General features: G+C 43.8%; 1 protein-coding gene across 1 annotated transcript in view; it reads left to right on the top strand.

Moving 5' to 3' along the window:
• LOC145403376 (mitogen-activated protein kinase kinase kinase 1-like) overlaps positions 1-23268 on the top strand; it is a 122828-nt gene that overhangs the window by 47534 nt on the left and 52026 nt on the right. The window contains exons 3-5 of the mRNA XM_080275161.1: positions 12888-13079; positions 14863-15268; positions 15350-15621. Of these exons, the coding sequence (XP_080131287.1) occupies positions 12888-13079; positions 14863-15268; positions 15350-15621 (870 nt within the window). The remainder of the gene's footprint in view (positions 1-12887; positions 13080-14862; positions 15269-15349; positions 15622-23268) is intronic.

Here is a 23268-nt window from a genome sequence, read left to right as displayed (position 1 = left end):
TAAACCGTTCTTCTACTTGGGCTCGTATATCTCATTGTCAGCTCAAATTGTTTATTGTTGTCTGGAATAGAATACGAAAGTTGACGCGACTATGTGCAGGTAAATGGTAACTGTATAAACATTATTATTATTATTATTGTTGTTATGCGTAGTGGTAGTAGTCGTGGTAGTACCGTAGTAATGATGGCGGTGACAGCGGTTTTGGTAGTGGTAATAGTAGTTGAGGGAGGGGGGAGGGAGGGGGGAAGGTCATCTCTCCCCCAGCTTTCTCTCCAAACCCCATTTTTCCCTCTTCCTCCTCCACCTCTTTTGGCCAATCTAGAGTAAAAGTTGTGGTGGTGGTGGTGGTAGTTGTGGTAGTGAGTGTGGTTGTAGGTGTGGTTGTGATGGTAGTTTTGGTGGTTGGTGGTGGTAGTAGTAATGGTAGTTCTGGTGATTGATGATGGTAGTTGTGGTTGTGATAGTAATAATGGTAGTTCTGGTAGTGGTGGTAGTAGTAGCAATAGTTGTGGTTGTGATAGGAATAGTAATGGTAGTGGTATTTATAGTTGTGGTGGTAGTAGTGCTTGTAGTGGTGGTGGTGGTGGTGGTGGTGGCCCCGATAGTTTTAATTGTAATGATAGGGGTAATTGCGATAGTAGCAGTAGTTGTGGTAGTAATTATGATAGTGATACGTCTTTCCTTCCATCCTCTACTGTCTTTCCTTCATTCTTTCCCCGTCCTTCTGCCTACGGGTGACTTTACACTCCTATCTTTCTTTCCTTCATTCTTTCCTCTTCCTTCTGCCTGTGGGTGACTCTACACTGAGTGACGAGCCAAATGGTTTCCCGTACATCAGGAAACCATTACGGTACTACGCTGGGTGGTAACCATATAACCAAATTTTGGCGCCTGGTGGTTTAGTGGGTAATTACGGCGCTTCAGTTGGATTGAGCCGGTGAAGGTTTATATCCAATGGGTGGTTGGGGTTTATTGCCCACGTACTGCCACTCAGGGATGAGTGAGGCTGGTCGCTCATCTTAAATGTCAGGACCAACTTGCCTAGCCCTGGGCTCCTACGCTTCTCATGGGGCAACGTAGGATTGGATGATGGGTGGATGGATAGTACTTCAGTAGTTCTGATGATTTTAGTTGTAGTAGTATTGGTACCGTAGTAATTTTAAAGAATGATAGGAGTTGTATTTGTTGTCATAAGACAGATGGATGGAAGGAAGGAAGGAAGGAGAGAGAGAGAGAGAGAGAGAGAGAGAGAGAGAGAGAGAGAGAGAGAGAGAGCAAATAGCGAATTGAATTTTGTCAATAACAAAGAGAAATTAAAAAAAAGAAAAAGAAAAATATATAAAATTGTGTCGAAATACTGTACTTCTGTTGGAGAGAAGAGCAGTAGTAAAAAATAAATGGATGTGAGAAAACGTGGAGAAATTTAAGAACGTGAGGATAAAAGAATGAAGAATAGAAATATGAGAGAGAGAGAGAATAACCGGAAAGAAATTAACATGATCAGATAATAAAAAATAATTGATTGAGGTGAAAATTTTGTTATAAAACAAGAAGGTGAGGTTGAGAGTTACTGTTAGAATGTTGTGAACGTGTATGTGTGTGTGTGTGTTTGTGTGTGTGTGTGTGTGTGTGTGTGTGTGTGTGTGTGTGTGTGTGTGTGTGTGTGTGTGTTGATGTCATTAATGTTTTTTTATGTATTTGTGCTTGTGATTATCTACCGATGTGTGTATGTATGTATGTGTTTGCGATTGTGTGATTATCTCAGTACGTGATGAATTAACAGTAACAGTAATCAATAGTAAAAGCGATAATAATAATAATAATAAAAATCAGCCAGTAAAATGATAGTAATGATAATAGTAATAATAAAATGATGATGTTCGTGATGATGATGATGCTAGTCCATTCTTCAATTAATGGATCCACTACTTAAGTAATAGGGTTGGCATTGTCGTAATTAGAGGATAAGCTACTTGATTAAGAGATTAGCTCCTCAGACGGGCAAATACAGGAGTGTTTGCTTTATTGATAAGGCTTGGCGTGGTTATGTCAAGGTTCCGGGAGTTGAGATTGCGTGTGTGTGTGTGTGTGTGTGTGTGTGTGTGTGTAAATGGAAGTACGGTATGATTTCATGAGTGTGTAAATGGAAGTATGATTGTGTGTGTGTGTGTGTGTGTGTGTAAATGGAAGTACGGTATGATTTCATGAGTGTGTAAATGGAAGTATGATTTCGTGTATGTGTGTGTAAATGGAAGTATGATTTCGTGTGTGTGTGTGTGTGTAAATGGAAGTATGATTTCGTGTGTGTGTGTGTGTGTAAATGGAAGTATGATTTCGTGTGTGTAAATGGAAGTATGATTTCGTGTGTGTGTAAATGGAGGTATGATTTCGTGTGTGTGTGTGTATGTGTGTGTGTGTGTGTGTGTGTGTGTGTGTGTGTGTTAATGGAAGTATGATTTCGTCTGTGTCTGTGTGTGTGTGTGTAGATATATGTGTAAGGTTGTATGTTTGTATGCGTGCGGGGAGATATGTGTAAGGTTGTATGTTTGTATGCGTGCGGGGAGAGAGAGAGAGAGAGAGAGAGAGAGAGATTTAAGTAGGAAAAATACTGGCGTGTTTATCTTTCAGTTTCGAGTAGGCTAGTGTAATGTCGCCACTAAACTTTAACTCTTGCCATGAGAGAGAGAGAGAGAGAGAGGGAGGGAGGGAGGTTTGGGAAAGAAAATTTTCTGGCCATTTTTTAAACGTACGATTTATCACTGAGAGAGAGAGAGAGAGAGAGAGAGAATTCCCGCCATTTTCTCTTCCAAATTATGTGACTTAAACTTTTAAAGAGGTCTACTAATGACACCAACGCCACTTCACCCCGACATGACCGATAACAGTGACCTTTTGTGTAATTGGCAGCGGGAGGGTTAGTGACCTGATTAGGGGAGGCGGCCCGGGGCTCTGTGTACCCCCTCCCCTCCCGCCCTGAGGTTGTATTTAGCTTAAGAGAAATCAGAGGAGTTAAAAGCTAAGAAAAAATGTAGTAGTATTTGTGGTGGTGGTGGTGGTGGTATTATAGAAGTAGTTGTAGTGGTATTTGTGATGGTGACGGTGGTGGTGGTAGTAGTGGTAGCAGTAGTAGTAGTAAAATAATAATAATGATAGTAATAATAATATTAATAATAATAATAATAATAATAATAACTGATAATAATAAAACAACAAAATCCTGAGCAACCCTTTTTCTGTTGTTGCTCCAAGGATTAAAGTTAGGATCAACACAGACACTTTTATTCAGTGGTGAAAAATCCTATATTTCTTTTAGCTTAACTTGGCCCAGATTTCCATCCTTTTGTAGTTTGTTACGTGGATCAGTGGCCTAAAGTAACATTAACATGGCTTTACATGCTTCCCACAGCACATCGTTGTGACTGGCATTATATACTAGTATTACGTTTTTGTTTCAAGTTAGCATTCAAGATGGAGGGGTGGAAGTGTCTGGCCAAGTTTGAGTAAAACGGGTATAGCAGATTTAGACTAAGTTTATTACTACTACCACTACTACTACTACTACTACTACTACTAGGCCAAGTCAGAGTAGAAAGAATTAATGATATGAACAGACCACGATAGCAGTGACCTCAGTGTAATTAGCAGTTAGGGGTTAATGAGGCTGTGTGTATAAACCAGTGCCGTCCCTTTCGCTTTTACTGCTGCCTAATTACTACATCATTAAGTTTAATTACCTCACAGCTGCACCACTTCATCGCTTTCTGGGAAGGGGAAATCTTATATCTGCCCTATTTGTTTTAATGTTTAAGTTTCTACCCTGTATATTTATTCACTTTTATATGTTGGTTGATTGACTGTATAGATGAAGAGATGTAGATAGATAGATTAAATAGATAACCTTTGTGTTGAGTGATTGATAGATTGACCATGCATAAGTAGATAAGTAAATAGTTAGATCGATTAATATAGATAGAAAGAGATAGATATTATACTGGTATGCCGTATATAGTGCCCAAGTGAGCGAGTTAGTAAAACATCTCCTTGTTCTTATATGGATTCGATTCCACTATGGGCGGATATTTGAGAGAGCCCTATAGTCAGTCCATGCTTATATTCCATGCTTTCAGCTAGTAGAGGATCCCTTCTAAATACAGACCCACAAACAGCCACTACAACACCAGATCAAACACACTGCAGTACGGTGCTGGAGAGGGACGCCTTCATGTGGTGGCACCAATATAACCAGATAGCTCCACTGCCTGGTTATACAGACGTTCCTCAGCTGATTCCCTATCCTCCAAAAGGAGGATGGTGGACTGCAGAAGCCAGAAGGGCATGTTAAGCCTGTTGACCATTGAGTTCACATTTACATAAGTCTGGGGCTGCAGGTACTACAATGACTGCTAATACTGTTACTTTTTCTTCTTTTACTACTGCTGTTACTACTAATACATGTGTATAGTAGATGGATAGATGTAATAGATGTAGGTGGATAGATGTAATAGATGCAGTGTAGATGGATAGATGTGACAGTATAAACACCGTCGTATTGAAGGGATTGGCAACATACCTTTTTCTTTTTTTTTTTTTCTTTTTTTTTCTAACATGGCCAAAAATTCCTATCTCCATCGTGGATGCTGTGTGGTAACGTTAGATTAGCATTTGAGTATGACGCTGGTTACAAAGCAGTGTAATGGAGAGTGTAAAGACGTAGCATTGTCCCCTTCTGCCACTAAGCCACGCGAGATAAGTCGCTAAAAAGGACGAAAATCTGGGCCAAGTTAAGGTGAAAAGTACTATAGTTATCATGAAGGTAGAAGTTGGGCGTAAACAATATTTATTCATTTACTGTATCATTATATGTATGTTTATTTTCATGATAGATTTATTAATAAGTAGGTAGATAGATATATAGGTACAGTTAGACGTAAACTATTAATCTCTACTATTATAGATTGATGAATAGATAGGTAAACACGACAGACACATATAGGTAGATAAATAGATAGATGGATAGATAAGGTGAAAACTGTAGATACAATAATACCAGATGGATGTCAGCAAATTTGGCCGGTACTCGAGGTGGGGAAAATGAACACGTGGGTCAAGGGAATCTCGCCTTTACCGGGTTTAGGTCCAAGGGCAGTTTGTGTTTGTCTGTTTAGCCCCCTCAGCCCGTGGACAGCACCCGTCTGGAGATGGCAAGAATGAAATAAGTGTACGTCCGCGGACTGAAGCGGCAAGGACGTATTTTGCTTATTTCTTTCTTGTCCAGATTTTTCTTTCCTTTTTATTTATGTATTTAGTATTGAAGGAGTTTATTGGATACGCTTCAGGCTGCATTCACTAAGGTGGAACAAAATCGTCTGGAGGTAGCGTGACCGAAATAGTTGTCATTGTAGTGAAGGGATTTTAATGTGTTGACCGAGGCTGTGTGTCTCACCGCTTCAGTCCTGTTGCTTATATTTGGTCAGTCTTGCCTACTCCAGACGATTTTGTTTTGTCTTGGTGCCTACACACGATTTTGTTATATTTTCTGTTCCTGCTGCCTCCAGGCGATATAGTTGGGTTATTTATTCTTGCTGCCCCAGCACGCTTTTGTTATATTTTTGTTCATGCTGCAGCCACACGATTTTGTTATATTTTTTGTTTTTGCTTCCAGACGATTTTATTTGTTTGTTTTGCTTCCAGACGGTTTTATATTTTGTTCTTCCAGACGATTTTGTCTATTTTCTACTTGTTCTTGCTTCCAGACGGCTTGGTTTTGTTTGTTCCTCTTCCAGACGGTTTTGTTATATTTTGTATTTGTTCTTGCTTCCGGACAACATTTATATTTATCCTTGGTGCAACCAGATTCTTTGTTAACTTTGGAAAGACCATTTCTATTGATGGAGTGAGGAACATTCTTTTATCACCCCCCCCCCTTTCACTGCTTGATTTTTCTCCCTAGGCTGAAGGAAAGCGTCTTTAGAGAGCAAGATTACATAAAATATTAGGTCATCGCATGGAAGGGGTAGGTCGGAAAATCTCGGAGACGTGACTTGTTCCGTTTTGTGTTTTTGTTGGTGTGTCGTGGTTGTTGGTGTCATCATCATCATCATATCAGTAGTAGTAGTAGTCACGAAATCTCACCAGAACTTAAAAGTAATGTGAAACGCCAGTACTACTACTACTACTACTGCTACTACTACTACTGCCGTCGCCACCATCACCACTACCACTACTAATGTATTGTTATTATTGTTGTTGTCACGCGTTGCAGCCAAAACGTGATGGTGGTGCACCTTAACCTTGAAGCCCTGCCATAATTGTGTATATACCCATTAACTTTTACACCAACAGGGGTCGCGAGGTCAAAGCCAGCGTGACCCAGTTTGAACCCTGCCTTTGACAACACTTAGGCTCATTTGTACGTTAGGGTTGATTTCGGTTACTCTGAGTTACTGACAACAATTTTGAGGGATTATTATTATTATTATTATTATTATTATTAAAATATTATTATTATTATTATTACTGTTATTACTATTATTATTATTATTTTACTTTTTCATTTCTTTGTGTATCCTGCCTCACCTTGTCCTTTAAGTGGGAAAATGTCAGGATGATGATGATGGTCGTGGTTGTGGTGATTATTGTTAATGATTTTGGTGGTGGTGATGTCATGTTGATGATGACAATGGCGATTGTAGTGATGGTGGTTGTGGTCGTGGTGATTATTGCTACTAATGGTGATGAATTTGGTTACTCAGTTATTAATTTTGTCATACACCCCCCCTCCTTCCCTGTTAGGACATTTTTGAGTGATCTACAACTTAACCCCATCACAACGATTATTTTCATTTGACGGTGACTTAGTTGACTTATTTTATGGGGTTTATTTAGGCTATAATAGGAAAGACGTAGAATTTGAGGGGCTTAAATCTGGGCTGCAGTAATCCTTTCAGTACGAGAACCATTACTTAATAGAATCATCTTGTTAATTATCCTGATACCTGCCTCTCTACCTCTTCCAAACTTCCTGTCTTCCTTCCATCCATCCTTCATTCCGTCCTTCCTCCTTTCTTCCATCCTTCTTCCTTCCTACCTACCGACATAAACCCCCGGGCTGAAAAGAGATTAAGGATCATTTTGTGAGCCTGGCGGTGCCGTGCCACATTTTCCTGTTGGCCGATCACCTTGTTCGGTAGGTTAGCTTTGGGATGATTCTTGGTATGATGTAGCTCTTGGTGACCGTTCAAGAGAATATTATTATTACTACTGGCTACTGATAGTAGTACTAGCCTACCGCAGGAGTTTATTACTGTTTAATTTTCGGAGAGAGAGCGATGGAAGAGAAAGGCGTAGAGTGGTGGGTGGGGAGGAGGTGGAAGGGGGTGAGAAGGTGGGAGGGGAGAGAAGGTTCGTACAACCACCCCTTCCTCGTAAAAAAAAAAATAATAATAATTTGGCAACACTGTCGGAGGTTGGTAAGTGCCGTTTGAAATTTTGCTTAAAAATTTTGTGTGTGGTATATCTTGTTTTATCAGCTCAGTGGCTAATATTTCTCTTCGTGTATTTTAGTTATCAATTTTCTGGACAGCGTTTGATGCATAGGAAGACGTGAGAGGAGTGAAGTGGGAGTAGAAACAGTTGACGGTGAAAACAGAAAAGTTGCCATATGTCTCGTTCGTGCGCCAACACTAATATTCTCAGTTTGTATACTGTATATATTTCAAAAGTTTAAAGTGACTCTTGGTTTTAAGTAATAATAATTATTGAAATTAGTGGGTAAGTAAGATAGAAATTAGAGAAGATGTTGAAAGTAGAAGATAGTGTGAGGAGACGTGGCACATGAGGGTATGTTTTGGTTAGGACAAGGGGGTAGCAAGCGAGCCTTGATAGAACACCCTCTTTGTGCATAATATTTTGTGTGTGGATTTTAATAAAGTTGGTAGTGGTGGTATGGAACAGGCTAGCGTGTAGGGTTAGTAGACTCTCTCTCTCTCTCTCTCTCTCTCAGAAGGGTAAAGCAAGTGGGGAAATGGAAGATTTTTATTATGACAAGCATTGTAGTGAAAAAAAAAAAAAAATCCCCCCCCCTCTCTCTCTCAAGAAGTGAAAGAAAGAAAGCAGTGTTGGATAAAGAGCACTAATTTGGCTGAGTGGCTAGAGAAAGAAGACGAGATAAGGGAGAAACCTGACGCAGAGGGAGAGAGAGAGAGAGAGAGAATTCTCCTTTAGAGTTTGCACCCGTCCGAGAGAAATTTTTCCCACTTCTGTTTTTGTAGCCTTCTAACGAGAGAGAGGAGGGGGTAGGGGGAGGATTACTCTTCTATAGGCCTAGTACGTTTTCCACCTCGTTGGTTGTGAGAGAGAGAGAGAGAGAGAGAGAGAATGAAACGCAGATATATCATGTTTCATAGTCCAGCAACATTGTTCTTTTTTGTTTTGGTTCATATTATTGCGCATCAGTTACATAAGATGAATGTTGGCTAATGAGTTAACCTGACTCCCCATAAAATACTTTACCCTGTGACCTGTCCGACCGAATATACTCTTTTCACCGTAACTTGCCCCACATTTTCCTCCTTTTGCAGGCTGTTTCACGTAGCTCAGTAGTAGAAAATGCTACGGCTCTGCATCTTTTCCGTAACATTTTCGAGACGTGCTGTTTTTGTATGAGTTGGTATAGTTCAGTGTTGAAGACGTATAGCGTCACTTTCAGGACAGGTAGAAGAGGCATACTTATATAAAATCGTGTGGTTTTAGCGTCAATGATTTTAGCTTTATGTGAGTTTAACAGGAGAAATGATAGATCCCATCGCCTATAGTGCGTTTACTCCAGTCTGACATATTTCTAACTTTTCAGCTCTGTTGATGTCCAAGGATAGTCACATTGGGGGGCTGGTTTGACTAGTAACCATGGACACATTTTCGACACAACGGTGATAGAATTTTATGCAATTGCGATATAATTTATTAGAGTTGAGTGACACCTCCCTCAGATGAAGAACCCACTATAACTGCAGAATAATCTGGAGAGAGAGAGAGAGAGAGAGAGAGAGAGAGAGAGAGAGAGAGAGAGAGAGATTCAGCCCAATTCCTATTTTTATTCAGCAGAGAAATATTATACCCAGTCGAGGTTTATGTAGGCCACGAAATTTTTTTGTTCTTACTACCTTAAAACGATTGTATTCATGAGAGAAACGGATGGTAAGTCGTTAAATGGGTCTGGTTTCAGCCCCATCATTACAGATTATTTAAGAAATTGTCTGGAAGAAATAAAGGTACGGGAAAATACGTCAGCGGATTCAGAATGTCTGAGGGTGGCAATACTACTACTAATAATAAATGGGTGTCATCGTCAGGTTTCAAGTGATCAGATTCCTTCATAGCAGCAGAAGGTTAGTCTCGCTTAGCAACTGTAGTTCCCCCTCCTCCACCAAATCCACTCCCACCATAACCTAACCTACCCTAATTTGCATAATCCTACCCATGTTTTCTCGTGTGATAACCTCCATCTTGCTGCTTTTAGTGCTTTCTCTAGCTTTAGTTTTTTTTTTTTTTTTCTCATTTCCCTTCTCCCCTTCTTTCTCGTCCTTTGTCTTCTCCCTTTTTCTTTTTCCCTTCTCCCTTCATCTAGCAGTTGTGTTTTATTGCCATCTCTATCCTTATCGCTTCTCTTCGTTCTTTTCTGTTCTTCCTCAGCTTTTCGCTTCTTTCACTACTGGCGTAATTTCCCCCTTCCCTTCATGCTCATTCCTTCTGTTTTTATCTGCGCTCTTCATTTCTCTTCTGTCTCATTCCTGTTTCCTGAGATTGCACGAGTTTACCAGTGGGGGCAACGTATGTACATATACGAACTGGATGAAATTGTGGCATTAACATCCCCTGGCGCCATTTGTCGCGTACTAGACCCGGATACGCCTTGGAAAAACAACAAAAGCTCCCCCGTTCGTTCGTCGGCTCCTTCCATATTTACAAACTTGAGCCTGAGTCGTGTACAGGTTTGCACGTTTATAATTTTATCGTGACTCTTATAGTTTCCATACGTCATTCGGAAATTTGTCGTTATTAAAGTGAAAAACGACAAAATAATGATTTGGGAAAATAATTTTGCTGGTAATGATGATTGGTTAAGATCCTTTATAAATATGAACACTGAACCCGGATTGACGCGCAGCCAAAACATGAGAGGACAGCATTTTCTCCACTCATTGGGTATAACACTTTGTATCGGTGGTGTTGATCAGTAATTGCTTGTGTGCTGGTATGTGTGTATGTCTTGCTTGTATGTGTGTGCGTGAGCGAAAGACAACTTTGGTTAACCGCTGAGCTGGATGTAGTTTCATGTATCGGGGTTCCAGAGAGGCGGTTGTCGTGTATTGAGTTTTTGAAATATTTTAAAGTGCTTCTGTTAATCGCTTATCAGTATTTTACCAAGACCACACCAGAATTATGTAAACACTGATAGTATGGTTTTCATATCATGGGAGTAAAATTTAACCCTATATTTACTCGACTAGGTGCCCGTAGTGTGTTCTCCGGAAGCTTCTGATGTCAAGTGACCGCGGTGTGGGTAGGATGCCAATTTAGCGGTTTTATGGCTAAATGTATATGCATTGCAACATTTGGGGGATGTTTAAAAAAAAAGATTTACAATATTCCTGCAATTTTTGTCTGTTTCTTAACTGTTGGGGATATTTTTTCCTTAATCGCCTTTTTAACATCTTTAGAGAGCAAGTTTAGCTATCTCTGTGAATCTTGTTCGGCAACATGAGGTGGGAGGTGCCCCGGCTGTGGGATAAATTGAGTGTTATGTCGGAGAGCAGGGTTTCCAATTGAGCGTTGTGCTCGCTGTATATATTCGCTTCTGTTTAGGTACGGTTAATTTTTGGCGAAAAGTAATTAGCGGTATCCTTAAGATTCGTAGATAGTGTTGTTTTAGATATATTAGCGTTTTTTGCAGTGATATTTGATAGGTTTTAAAATCAAGAAAATACTCTTGAGATACTTGTATTAGGCGACATTAGCAATTTTTTTTATAGCAAGTTTAGCGATATTGTGGGTTTGTATTTGGTAACTCTGGCGGTGAGGGCGCCCTTGTTCTGACTTGTGAGTGATGGATGTGCCACTGACTTCCCTCTAATTCCCCCGCCATAAAGATGTGTATAATAAAACGTTGTGGCAGAGAGAGAGAGGAGAATACGGCGACGACTTTTTGGCGCCTGAATGTAGATGCTCATTTGATTTCCTTTGTTGGTTGGTGCTTTTTTTTTTTTTTTTTTTTTTTTTTTTTTTTTTTGCCGCGAAAGTTTGTGATGTTCATATTGTTTATAGGCTTTTAATGGTTTTTGGCGGGAGTTTGGCATTCTTTCCCAGATTAGATAAGCATGTTACATCTCGCTAGCTGTCCATCACTTATTTGTTTTTCCTGATATGATTCTGGTAGTCGGGGAGTTGACTGTCTTTCCTGTGTTGTCTGAAGATTATTTGAAAGCAGCAAAACAGAGCCAAAATTCCAACAACAATGGTGCTTGTTTTGGGGTCGTTCACCATTTCCGCCATGTATTTATTCACCAAACTATGAAGATTAAATTCCCCGACAATGCAACTTTTTGAGTGTTAATAAGCCAGGTTTGTAATATTCCTTAATTCTCATCCTTGTCGTCGTCCTCATTTTCCTCTCAGAATCTTGGAGTGTGTAGTTCGTAATTCTGTGCATTATTTGGCTCATCACAGTTTAAAAGTGAAATTTGGAGTAATATTGTTCATGTAGTCATCATCATCATCATCATCAGTTTCCCACTATAAATTGATGTGGACTGGAGCAATTACTGAATATATTGTGCCTTATCACACACACACACACACACACACTAATTTAACCAGTGAGCACCCGCATGACCCCAGCGACGTGGCAACAGCGCGGTGGTGTAAGTGTTGGCATATGTTTGTTCGTTGTCAGGATGCTGGTTCTCACCAAAAAAAAAAAAAAAAAAAAAGGTTTGAGAGAGAGAGAGAGAGAGCGCTACGATTGTGAACGTATTTAACACCCCACACTTTGGTAGGAAGATCGTATGCTTCCAGTAATTCAGTCTCTTCACCCCGAGGGATCATCAGAACTGAACGGAAGTTTGGCGTTAATCAGTGAAAGTAAGGCCTCGACCTGAAGGGGTGGTATTGTTTTGTTGTTGCCCCAGACTTATTTAGATATGAACCCAGTGGACTGCAGGCTGAACTTGCCCTTCTGCAGTAGACGAGGTTAAAGCCAGTAAGTTGAGGAGGACGGGGGTGGGGATGCGAATATCCACCCCTCCTGTCCCGCAGCGCAATCAGACTATTCACTCTTTGTATGTGGTTCTAAATGACCCTGCTAAATTACCAGTGTAGTTCTGTGTGCCATTCACAAACTGACATCAGTAGCAACAACGTCCATCACCTCTACCACCACCACCCACTACTACTACTACTACTACTTTTTAAGTGATAAGAACAGAAGTAGTCGTAGTAGTAGTGGTAGTGACTAATTTTCATTAATACAGCTATCATCAGTTATATACTGCAAGTACTTTTTTTTTTTTTTTAGGGAAAACTATTAATATATCATTAATAAAGTTGTCAGCAAAGTATTACAATTCTCTATTCTCCTTTCACACTTTCCTGTAAAATGTCCACGCCAGTTTTTCTATACGGCGTGGTGTTCTTTCTGACTTTTTCCTGCCGGCTTCGGCTGGAGGGTTTGGAGGGCGGGGGAGAGCCTTCTTCTTTGCTATCCTTATCTCATTCTAGTAGTTCAGTTACTCTTCTAGGAGCTGCCTAGCATGGGCCAACCGGCCTACTGCAGTTATCCTCTCTTCTTATGTTCTTATGTTCTTAATTCAATCTGTCCATCTCCCCTGCAGGTTCGATCCCCCGTGGGTACAGGTCCTCCATTGGTTGGGTCCCACCGGCGGCGTCCCGTATCTCCTGACCCCAGGCCCCACCCTGCCAGGACCCGCCCTGCACCGCCACAGCCCCGGGACTCACCCAGGACATCGCCGCGGACATCACCCAGATCATCACCTAAGAGCTCACCTGTACGGCAGCTTAGGGAGGTGAGGGAGAAAAATTAAAACCCAAGATAATGGAAGCTGTGTGTGTGTGCGTGCGTGTGTGTGTGTGTGTGTGTGTGTGTGTGTGTGTGTGTGTGTGTGTGTGTGTGTGTGTGTGTAGCGGTCGGAGCAGTTATGAAAAGTTAAAGTAATATGGGAATGAAAATAAAGGTAAAGAAGGGAGAAAATGTGGAAATGGGACTCGCTGAGACCATCAACCCAGGACGTCGCCCGAGGTCACCAGGCAGCTGGGAGGAGAGGAAGGGAGGGAGGAAGGATGGGGCCTTGTATTGTCTTGGGCACGTCTTCGCAATTTTTTATGTATATGGCACATTATATTCTCACGTATGTTAATTTCTATATCCTGTTGTTAAGCCTCTGTGGGAAGGATATTAAGTCTTAAAGTCGAATATAATCGTATGGCGGTAGCAAGAGTTAAAGTTAAGATTTTCTGCGTCAAGATATAGTTAACCCCTTGAATTCGTTTTTATATATTTTTGGAGGGCGGTTGATGGAAGAAGACAGGATGACATGGCGGTGATTAGTTTGTGGCCACCCCTTCAGGGACTAAGACGTAGCAATAGATAGATAGATAAATAGATAGATATATTTTTGTTATATCCAGACGATTATAGTTAAAGAAAATGGATAGATCTGGTAGTTAACGTATTAGAAACAAAGCTCCATTAATCCTTCCTGCCACGAGAAGTCTGTCGAGAGCTGAATAAAATCGTCTGGTGGTGTCAGGAATTAATATACGCCATTGGGTGGAAGAGGTGAAGAGGTAGTGTGTATAGTAGTTGGAGGTGGTAGGGAGTCTCATAATAAAGTTGTTTGTGGGTAGAAAATAAAGGGTTAAGATGTAATATGGAAAAGTAAGCTTAAGAAGCTGTACTGCCTCCTCCCAAACCCATGGGATTATCAGAGAGAGAACTACGTCATGGGTGAATGATGCGTAATATGTAAACCAAATGTGTAAGCGAAAATTGGTTGGGATCATCCTAAACCTATAAGAACACCATCCCTCAAAGCTAAATAAAGTACCTTTGTGGTAGTAAGAATATAATAAGAAAAATTCCATCTCGGATGGAGAATATTGTAATAAGTGGACCAGATGTGTACCAGAATGCTTGCCAGAAAGGTGTTCTGGATGCTGCCGAGTCCAGGAGAGTATGATCCTTTGTGGCGGTCACCTGCCTTGAACCCTTTGTGGGAGGGGCGCTACTGGCAAGGTTATCCAGGAGGGGAAGAGGGAGGGAGGAGAAAGAGGTGGGGAGAGAGAGGAGAAAGAGATGGGGAGGGAGAGAGAAGAAAAAGGCTGAGGAGGGAGGAGTGAAGGTGAAGGAAGGGAGGGGGTTGGTTGGCTAGATGAAGGTTAAAATCATTGTTACATGTTTCATTTTGTATCCTTATCCATAAGTTCCCGCCCTGTCTTGCAGTAAGATTAAGAGTACCATAGTTTATTTGTTATTGAGTAATTATATGAAAACATAATATATATATATATATATATATATATATATATATATATATATATATATATATATAAGCGATGTACGTATTTTCTTTGTCTTTTGCCAAATATTTGTTTTTCTACCTGACATTTCTCGGGTTTGAATTGTTTATCAGTATTTTGCAGTGATAGTGTTCGATGGTATGTGTTTTTTGTATTCATATATGTATCAAGTAATGTGTCAGGTTGTGTTGTATGTATTAATGTGATGTATTGGGTGATATGATGTATTACTGTGATGTATTGGCTAACGTGTTAACATATATATTGCAGCGGTCGGTGAGTCCACGGCGATACGTCCCCCGTGGTGGTGTGGTGGTTGGTGGTGTCAGTGGGCGTGGGAGTAGCAGCACATCACGAGTCACGCCCTCACCTCCTGCCAAGCGATCCACACCGCCCACGTCACCACGAGCCCGACGCCCGCGCTCACCCGCCACGCCCACGCCTACACGCAGACACTCACCCCGACTGGCGGACACCGGGGGGAGGACCACCAGGCCACGGACACTGCCCCCCTCCCGCACCCCCACCACCCCACACACACCCCCATCACCCCTCACGCCCACGCCCGTAACACCATCACCGCTGTCACCCACCACCGCCCCCACCCACACCACTACACCGTCCACCCACGCTGCTACACTTCCCACCCACAACTCAAGTACAGCCCCCACCCCCAATCACGCCAATGCCCCAGGTCCAACCCCAGCGCCGAGCCGTGTTCCCAGCCCCGCTCCCAGCCGAGTTCCCAGCCCGTCACACGCCCGCCGCCCATCGTCGCCCAGCAGTAGCAGTAGTGGGCGTGCAGTGTCCCCCCGTCCCCCATCCCCCCGCGGCACGTCACCCAGGGGCCGGGGCGCGTCTCCTGGGGGCCGGGGTGGCGTGGGGGGCCTGAGCGAGGAGGCTGTGGCGGGCAGGGTCAAGAGGGCGCTGAGGGCGAGACTTTACCTGCTGCATCAACCTGGCCCAAACTCCTTCACCGTCGGGGGCGATTCTCCCACACACAAGTACAAGGTCATCATTGGACCACAGGTAGGATAAGGAGTTCATTTTGTACTCTTGTTTTGCATTTCCTCTCCCCTCCATTAATGCATTATTTGTATTTTATTTCCGCCCTTTCTTCTCTTCTCTTCCTTTCTTGGCTCTCCCCATTTTCTCGCTTCCTTCCCCTCCCTTTCTCCCCATATTCCATATCTTCCCTACTTTCTGCTTTCTTTTCCCCCATTCTTTCCTTCCTCGTTTTCCCACTTTCTCTTTCCCTCTTTTTCGTCATATTTTCTGTATCTCCCTCACTTTGTTTTCTCTCCTCTCTCTTTTTCCCTCCTTTCCACCGTATTTCATTATATTAGGAACAGGTGGGCTATGAAGAGTATCCTGTCGTAGGTTTCCTGTGGTAGACCAGGAAAATGACTCTACTGTATCTCCCCTGCGGTACACTCCGAAAATTACAGTGTCTCCGGCTCTATAATTTATCCCCCCCCTCCCTCCTTTCCCCCCCTGTCCTCCCTCCCTCCTCCCTTTCCCCCTTGTCCTCCCTTCCTCTAGTTCCTAAACCCTCCCTCACACATAAGTACAAGGGGTAATTCTCTCTCTCTCTCTCTCTCTCTCTCTCTCTCTCTCCTACTTGGGTGGTGATGGTCCGGATAAAAATAAAGTTGTCAGCTGTTCGAAGCAACGCGAGTTCGATGCTAGGCTGGGGCGGTGAAAAATTTGGTGAATGAGCTGTTTTTTAATAAGTTTTTCCTTCTGTTCTTCTTGAAAAATAATAATTAATAATACTAATGATAATAATAATAATATTAATAATAATGGCACTTCCACAAGGAATACAGACACGCCATAAAAACACCCCTATAATACCGTGACACCAATTTTGAATAAGAACTTTTAGCAGTATTCACGGTGGGGATTAGCGCCGGTGATATGTGAAGGAATGTGGCACGTAGGACTGCTTAGGCCTCAGGGAGCGGACTGACAGGTCAATGCCCAGAGTAGGACACAAAATAAAACTCTCGATCTGCAGCGCCCGTCCCTTTCCTCCCCCCCCGTAATTTCTTCTGCCTTCTTGTGTATCCCTCCTACACCAAGACAAGGACGTCCTAGGACAACAGGTAACTCACCCTGCCCACCTCTACTCTCTCTCTCTCTCTCTCTCTCTCTCTCTCTCTCTCTCTCTCTCTCTCTCCACATTCTTGTCGGCATTCCATGCGCCCTCCCCTCCATCTTCGTATCTATCCTCCCTGTCTTCTCTACCTCCTCGTGCCTACCTTCCCTACCCCCGTTACCAGCCTATGTACCTTGCACCTCCTACCAGCCTACCTACATATTTCCCCTACGTCCACCTACTCCCTGTTTACCTCCGCGTCTACTTCGCAGTCTCACGTATCTCACCTGTCTACCTTTCCTTCCTTTGTATACCTCCCCCTCTTGTGCCTACCTTTCCTCACTTCACCCCTATCTATTGCCCCTTCACTACCTACCTTCCCTCCCTCTTCCTTCCCTCCTTGCCTTTCGTACCTCTCCTACCAACCTTTCCTTCCCTCTCCTGCCTACTGTATTTTCATTTCCTGCCTTTGCTATCATTCCTCCTCCCCTCCTACCCTTCCTCCCCCCCTCCTACGTTTCCTTCCCGTCTTCTACCCTTCCTGTCTTTCCTCCCCCCCTCCTACCCTTCCTCCCTCCTCCTACCTTTCCTGTAGCTTATTGACATTTGTAGTTTACAGATATAGTAGGACAGAATATAGTTTACCACTTTTCAGTCTTTCCTATGAAAATTCCATGTCAGTTCGTCCATGCTGCATGGTGGTTCTTCTCACGTTTTTCCTGCCAGCTTCGACTGGAGGGTTTGGTGGGTGGGGGAGAGGCGTCTTGCCTTACTGTCCTTATCCTCAACTTGTAGAATTAGGTATCAAAGAGATAGTCTTGTCTGTAACAAGCAGCCTCGAAAGAACCATTAGGTCTGTTGCTGTTTGCTTTCCTTTGTACTCCCCCTCTCCTACCCATCCCTTCCCCTCCTACCCCTCACCTACCCTTCCTTCCCCTCTCCTATCTGTCCTCCCCCTCCTACCCTTCCTCCCCCTCCTACTTTAGCAAGCTGGGCAGAAAAATGGCAAATGAAATTCAACACAGAAAAATGTAAAGTACTTCATATTGGAAGTAACAATGTCCATGCAAATTACAAAATGAACAATATTCAGTTATCAAGTACAGACAGTGAAAAGGATCTTGGTGTGATAATATCAAAAGACCTAAAACCAAGCAAGCAGTGTACCGATGCGGTAAAAATTGCAAACAAGCTAGTGGGTTTTATTGGAAGAACTTTGGAGTTTAAATCGGAAAAAGTCATACTTGCCTTGTACAACTCGCTAGTGCGCCCCCATCTTGAGTATTGTGTGCAATTCTGGTCTCCGTACTACAGAAAGGACATTGAAAAATTAGAGAAAATTCAGCGAAGAATCACAAAAATGGTACCACGACTTAGAAACAAACCATATGAGGAACGCCTTGAAGAACTTAAATTATTTAGCCTAACGAAGCGCAGGTTAAGAGGGGACCTTATTGAAGTTTTCAAAATCATGAAGGGATATGACAACTTAGACATGAATAAATATTTTGATATAGACCGGTCGAGTCAAACCAGAAGTAATGGCTGCAAAATCATGGGAAAACGATTCCAATCCCACGAAGCAAAAATACTTCTTCTTTAACAGAGTTGTAAATATCTGGAACAGATTACCCTCAGATACCGTGAACAGTATCTCAATTGAGGCATTCAAAAACAAATTAGACAAGTATTTGCACGAAAATCCTCAGCTGACTCTTTTTCTGTCCGAATAACTTGCTTTTATAGCTACGGTACATGTAAGTTCATGCCCCCTTAGTCTACAAGACACCCCGTAAACAATGTACCCGTACATAGTGTTGCGTCACGATATTATACATTTTCAATTTATTCGGTGCAAACAAAGCAATATAAGCACAGATTAGGATCTGCACAGATAACCCTGAGTTAACGGTCACTACTCTTACTTTCGACCTGTGATGGGCTGTGGATCACTGAGGGTCCCTGTTAGTCAAGTGACCACCATCGGGATTTTTTAATGTACCAGGGGTCACTGCTTCAGGATGAAACTTGTGTACTGTCCCACATGGGAGAGTTCCTTGTCTCAGTGGAGTGAACGGAGCTATTGCCTGATTGACTGCTGCCTACCTAAAAAGCGCCAGGGAAGGTTGCCGCACCACCCCTAAACATCCACTCTGTGCATTGCACATCCACACTGTGCACTGTGCAGTCCCCTTTTATCTAAGACACCCGTCCTATATACTTTTCAGTCTCCCCAGCGCAAAGAAAGCAATATTAGCACAGATTAGGAGCTGCACAGATAACCCTGAGTTAACGGTCACTACTCTTACTTTCGACCTGTGATGGGCTGTGGATCACTGAGGGTCCCTGTTAGTCAAGTGACCACCATCGGGATTTTTTAATGTACCAGGGGTCACTGCTTCAGGATGAAACTTGTGTACTGTCCCACATGGGAGAGTTCCTTGTCTCAGTGGAGTGAACGGAGCTATTGCCTGATTGACTGCTGCCTACCTAAAAAGCGCCAGGGAAGGTTGCCGCACCACCCCTAAACATCCACTCTGTGCATTGCACATCCACACTGTGCACTGTGCAGTCCCCTTTTATCTGAGACACCCGTCCTATATACTTTTCAGTCTCCCCAGCGCAAAGAAAGCAATATAAGCACAGATTAGGATCTGCACAGATAACCCTGAGTTAACGGTCACTACTCTTACTTTCGACCTGTGATGGGCTGTGGATCACTGAGGGTCCCTGTTAGTCAAGTGACCACCATCGGGATTTTTTAATGTACCAGGGGTCACTGCTTCAGGATGAAACTTGTGTACTTGTCCCACATGGGAGAGTTCCTTGTCTCAGTGGAGCAAACGGAGCTAGGGCCTGATTGACTGCTGCCTACCTTAAAAGCGCCAGGCAAGGCTGCTGCACCACCCCTAAACATCCACACTGTGCAGTTTGTAGCTTTCACGTTATGTCCACAGACTTCCCATTAACTCAATGTAACTGGTTTATAATGTCATGCCGTAACTATTATTTTATTAGTTTACTTTCTCTTTCAGGTTACTCTATCGGGTAGCTTATAGATAAAGTATTATAGAATGTGACCTTTCCTTTCCAGTGTTTCCTATAAAATTTCCATGTCAGTTTTTCCATGCTGCATGGTGGTTTTTCTCACTTTTTCCTGGAGGGTTTGGTGGTGGGGGGAGCCTTCTTGCTTTCCTATCCTTATCCTTCAACATGTAGAGTTAGATCTTGTAGTCATAGTTTTCTCTAACAAGCAGCCTCGAAAGGACCATAAGGTCTGTTGCTGTTTGCTTTCCTGTGTAATCCTGTGTAATCCCCCCTCCTGCCCTTCCACCCCCTCTTACTCTTCCTTCCCCTCTCCTACCCTTCCTTCCCCTCTCCTACCCTTCCTCCCCCCTCCTACCCTTCCTCCCCCCTCCTACCCTTCCTCCCCCTCCTACCCTTCCTCCCCCTCCTACCCTTCCTCCCCCCTCCTACCCTTCCTCCCCCCTCCTACCCTTCCTCCCCCTCCTACTCTTCCCTCTCCTACCCTTCCCCCCCTCATACCCTTACCCTTCCTCCCCCCTCTTACCCTTACCCTTCCTCCCCCCTCTTACCCTTACCCTTCCTCCCTCTTCCTGCCCATCCTCCCTCCCCTCCTGCCTGCCTGCTTGTCTGCCCTGGGTTCAAGGTCGGGTTAGCCCCACAGGTAGGTCACCCTCGTGTCCTGCCTCACCCACCTGCATCACTCACAGGTCTTTCCGTGCATCACGCACCTACACCAATTTTAATCACTTACTTTCCTGTCACCCTGCCAAGTCTCTCTGCCTCCGTACTATCATTCTTTCCTTGCCTTACCTTACCTCTCCTCCCTGCCCCTGTTTACCATTTAGCTACCTTGCCTCTTCCTTCCTTACCCAATCCCCTGTCTTACCTTACCTTGTCTCCCTGCTTCGCCCTACCTGTCTTCTGCCTAACCGCTAGACGACGCTTTCCTCACCTGCTTCTCCCTGCCTCATCCTCTGCCTTCCCCATTCTTACCCCCTGCTTCTTCCTGCCTCTCTCTATCTTTCCCTGCCTCACCCCTGCTTCTTCCTGCCACTATCTTTCCCTGCCTTACCCCTGCTTCTTCCTGCCACTATCTTTCCCTGCCTCACCCCTGCTTCTCTGTATCCCCCTTGCTTCACTCCCCGTACTCCCTGCCGCTCCCTACCTGCCTCTGTTATCAGCCTCACCTGCTAGCCTTCACACGTGCCTCACCTCCACCAGCTCACGTGAACTCCCACCACCACTACTCTGTTTTTACGTAGTGCAGGGGGAGCCTTGTATATCTGGCATCGCACATTATTTTATCAGCCTATTATACATTTTTATGCATTTGCTTATATGCATTTTTCCAACTGTGTATATTGCTACAACGTTGTGTGTGTGTGTGTGTGTGTTTGAGTGTTTTTACGGTGGGATGTTTAATGTATAACAAAGTATGCGTGTTACACTCCCCCCCCCTCTCTCTCTCTCTCTCTCTCTTCCTGAAGACAGTGATGTACAGTTCCATAGTACAGTACGTAGTTAGGGTTGTATGTCAGTTAGGTTGTTGTGGTAGTGCTGGTGATGATAGGGATGTAAGTGGTTGCTATGCTAGTGGTAGTTTGGATACACGCGGCTCACTTTAACTTGGTCTAAAACTAGTCACGAAGAAGCGTATGGAAATGATGTAGAGCCGTAGTATCGTCTAAACAGCCATTGAGCTACGAGAAATAGGCTACAAGAAGACGAAAATGTACACCAAGTCAAGATGGACGAACTGTTGTGGCGATGGTGTTAGGGTATGGTAGCTGTAGTTGTGGTGGTGGGGGTGATAATGGTAGGTTAGGGTAGATGACGGAAAGTTAGGGTAGTTGCAGCTGTGGTAATGGTAGTGTTAATGGTTGCTACGCTCTAATTCCTTGTAAGAACTCGTCACTTTTTTTCTTTTTTAATTCAAATTGGCCATATATTTTCCTTCACTTCGTATTCCCCTCCCTTCTCGTTCCTCATCTGCCAACGCCTTCCCTTCCCCCCAATTCTCTCTCCATCTCTCTTTTTTCTACACCTCACCCTCATCTCCAGCTTCCCCCTCCATTCCCTCTGTCTCCCTCCTTCCCCTCCTCTCATCCGCCGCTTATTTTCCCTACCCTTCTTTCCCTTCCTCCATCCCCTCTTCTTCCCTCCTCCGGTTTCCCTTCCTCGCATCCTTTTGTCTTCCTTCCTCCCCTACCCTCGCCTTTTTCCTCCCTACCTTCCCTCACTCCTATTTCCCCTTCCCCCCCTCCCCTCTCTTTATCCAGCTCTCTCCATTCCCCTCGTCACACTTCCATCCTTCCTCTTCCCCTCCCTCTTTTCCTCTTCCCCTCCCTCCCTCCCTTCCCCTCCCTCTTTTCCTCTTCCCCTCCCTCCCTTCCTTCCCCTCCCTCTTTTCCTCTTCCCCTCCCTCCCTCCCTTCCCCTCCCTCTTTTCCTCTTCCCCTCCCTCCCTTCCTTCCCCTCCCTCCCTTCCTTCCCCTCCCTCTTTTCCTCTTCCCCTCCCTCTTTTCCTCTTCCCCTCCCTCCCTCCCTTCCCCATGCTCCCTCTACCCATCCCTATCCCCTTCACCCCCCTTTCTTTACCGCACTCCTCCACATCATCATCATCATCATCATCATTTTCCCTTCATTCCTCCTCTTCTCCTCTTCCTCCTCCTCCTCCGGGCCACCCAGAAAGTCTCAACGGGTGGCTGCGTACCCTCCTCCCCCACCCCCCACAGCCACACGACACCACGCGGGCCTAACACACACACACACACACACACACACACACACACACACACACACACACACACACACACACACACACACACACACACACACACACACACACACACACACACACACCTGGGGTAACACTTGTGCTTTACCTCGTGTGCATGTATCCTTCAGTCTCTAGTGATATTTTGCTTGTTGCTCTCGTTTCTCGTCCGTGTTTTATATATACGAGTGGATTGTGGTTGTAGTGGTAGTTTTAGTAGTTGTGGTAGAAGCTTTGATAGCTTATGTTAGTGACAAGTGGTAGTAGTGGTAATTTTGGCCTTTGTATTAGTGTATACTTGGTCGTTTTGACAGTGGTAGTTTTGGTGGCACTGATACTACTACTACTACTACTACTACTACTACTCTTACTACCATCACCACCACCATTATAAATGCATGCCTGGTCACACACACACACACACACACACACACACACACACACACACACACACACACACACACACACACACACACACACTTCCCTACGCACATACATACCTGTATAAGGAATTAGGCTTAAAATGGTCGTGGTGGTGGTACGGGTGATGGTAGTAGTTGTGGTAGGGAATGTTGGTAGTCGTGATAATGGTTATAGCTGTTGTTAGTCGTGGTAGTTGTGGTAGGAAGCAGTATGGTAGTTGCATTGAGTGTTATATTTTGTGTGGTAGTAGTTTTGGTAGTGGTAGTGTTCTTGATGTTGTGGCGATGGTGGTGGTGGTAGTTGTGATGTACAGGTAATGGTTGTACTGTAAATGGTGATGGTAGTAACAA

The sequence above is a fragment of the Coenobita brevimanus genome, chromosome 60, assembly GCF_032717465.1.
Source record: "Coenobita brevimanus isolate Jiangsu-jjx chromosome 60, ASM3271746v2, whole genome shotgun sequence".
Lineage (NCBI taxonomy): Eukaryota > Metazoa > Arthropoda > Malacostraca > Decapoda > Coenobitidae > Coenobita > Coenobita brevimanus.
Note: the sequence above shows the minus strand (reverse complement) of the source record. Positions and strands in the feature narration are given on the sequence as shown.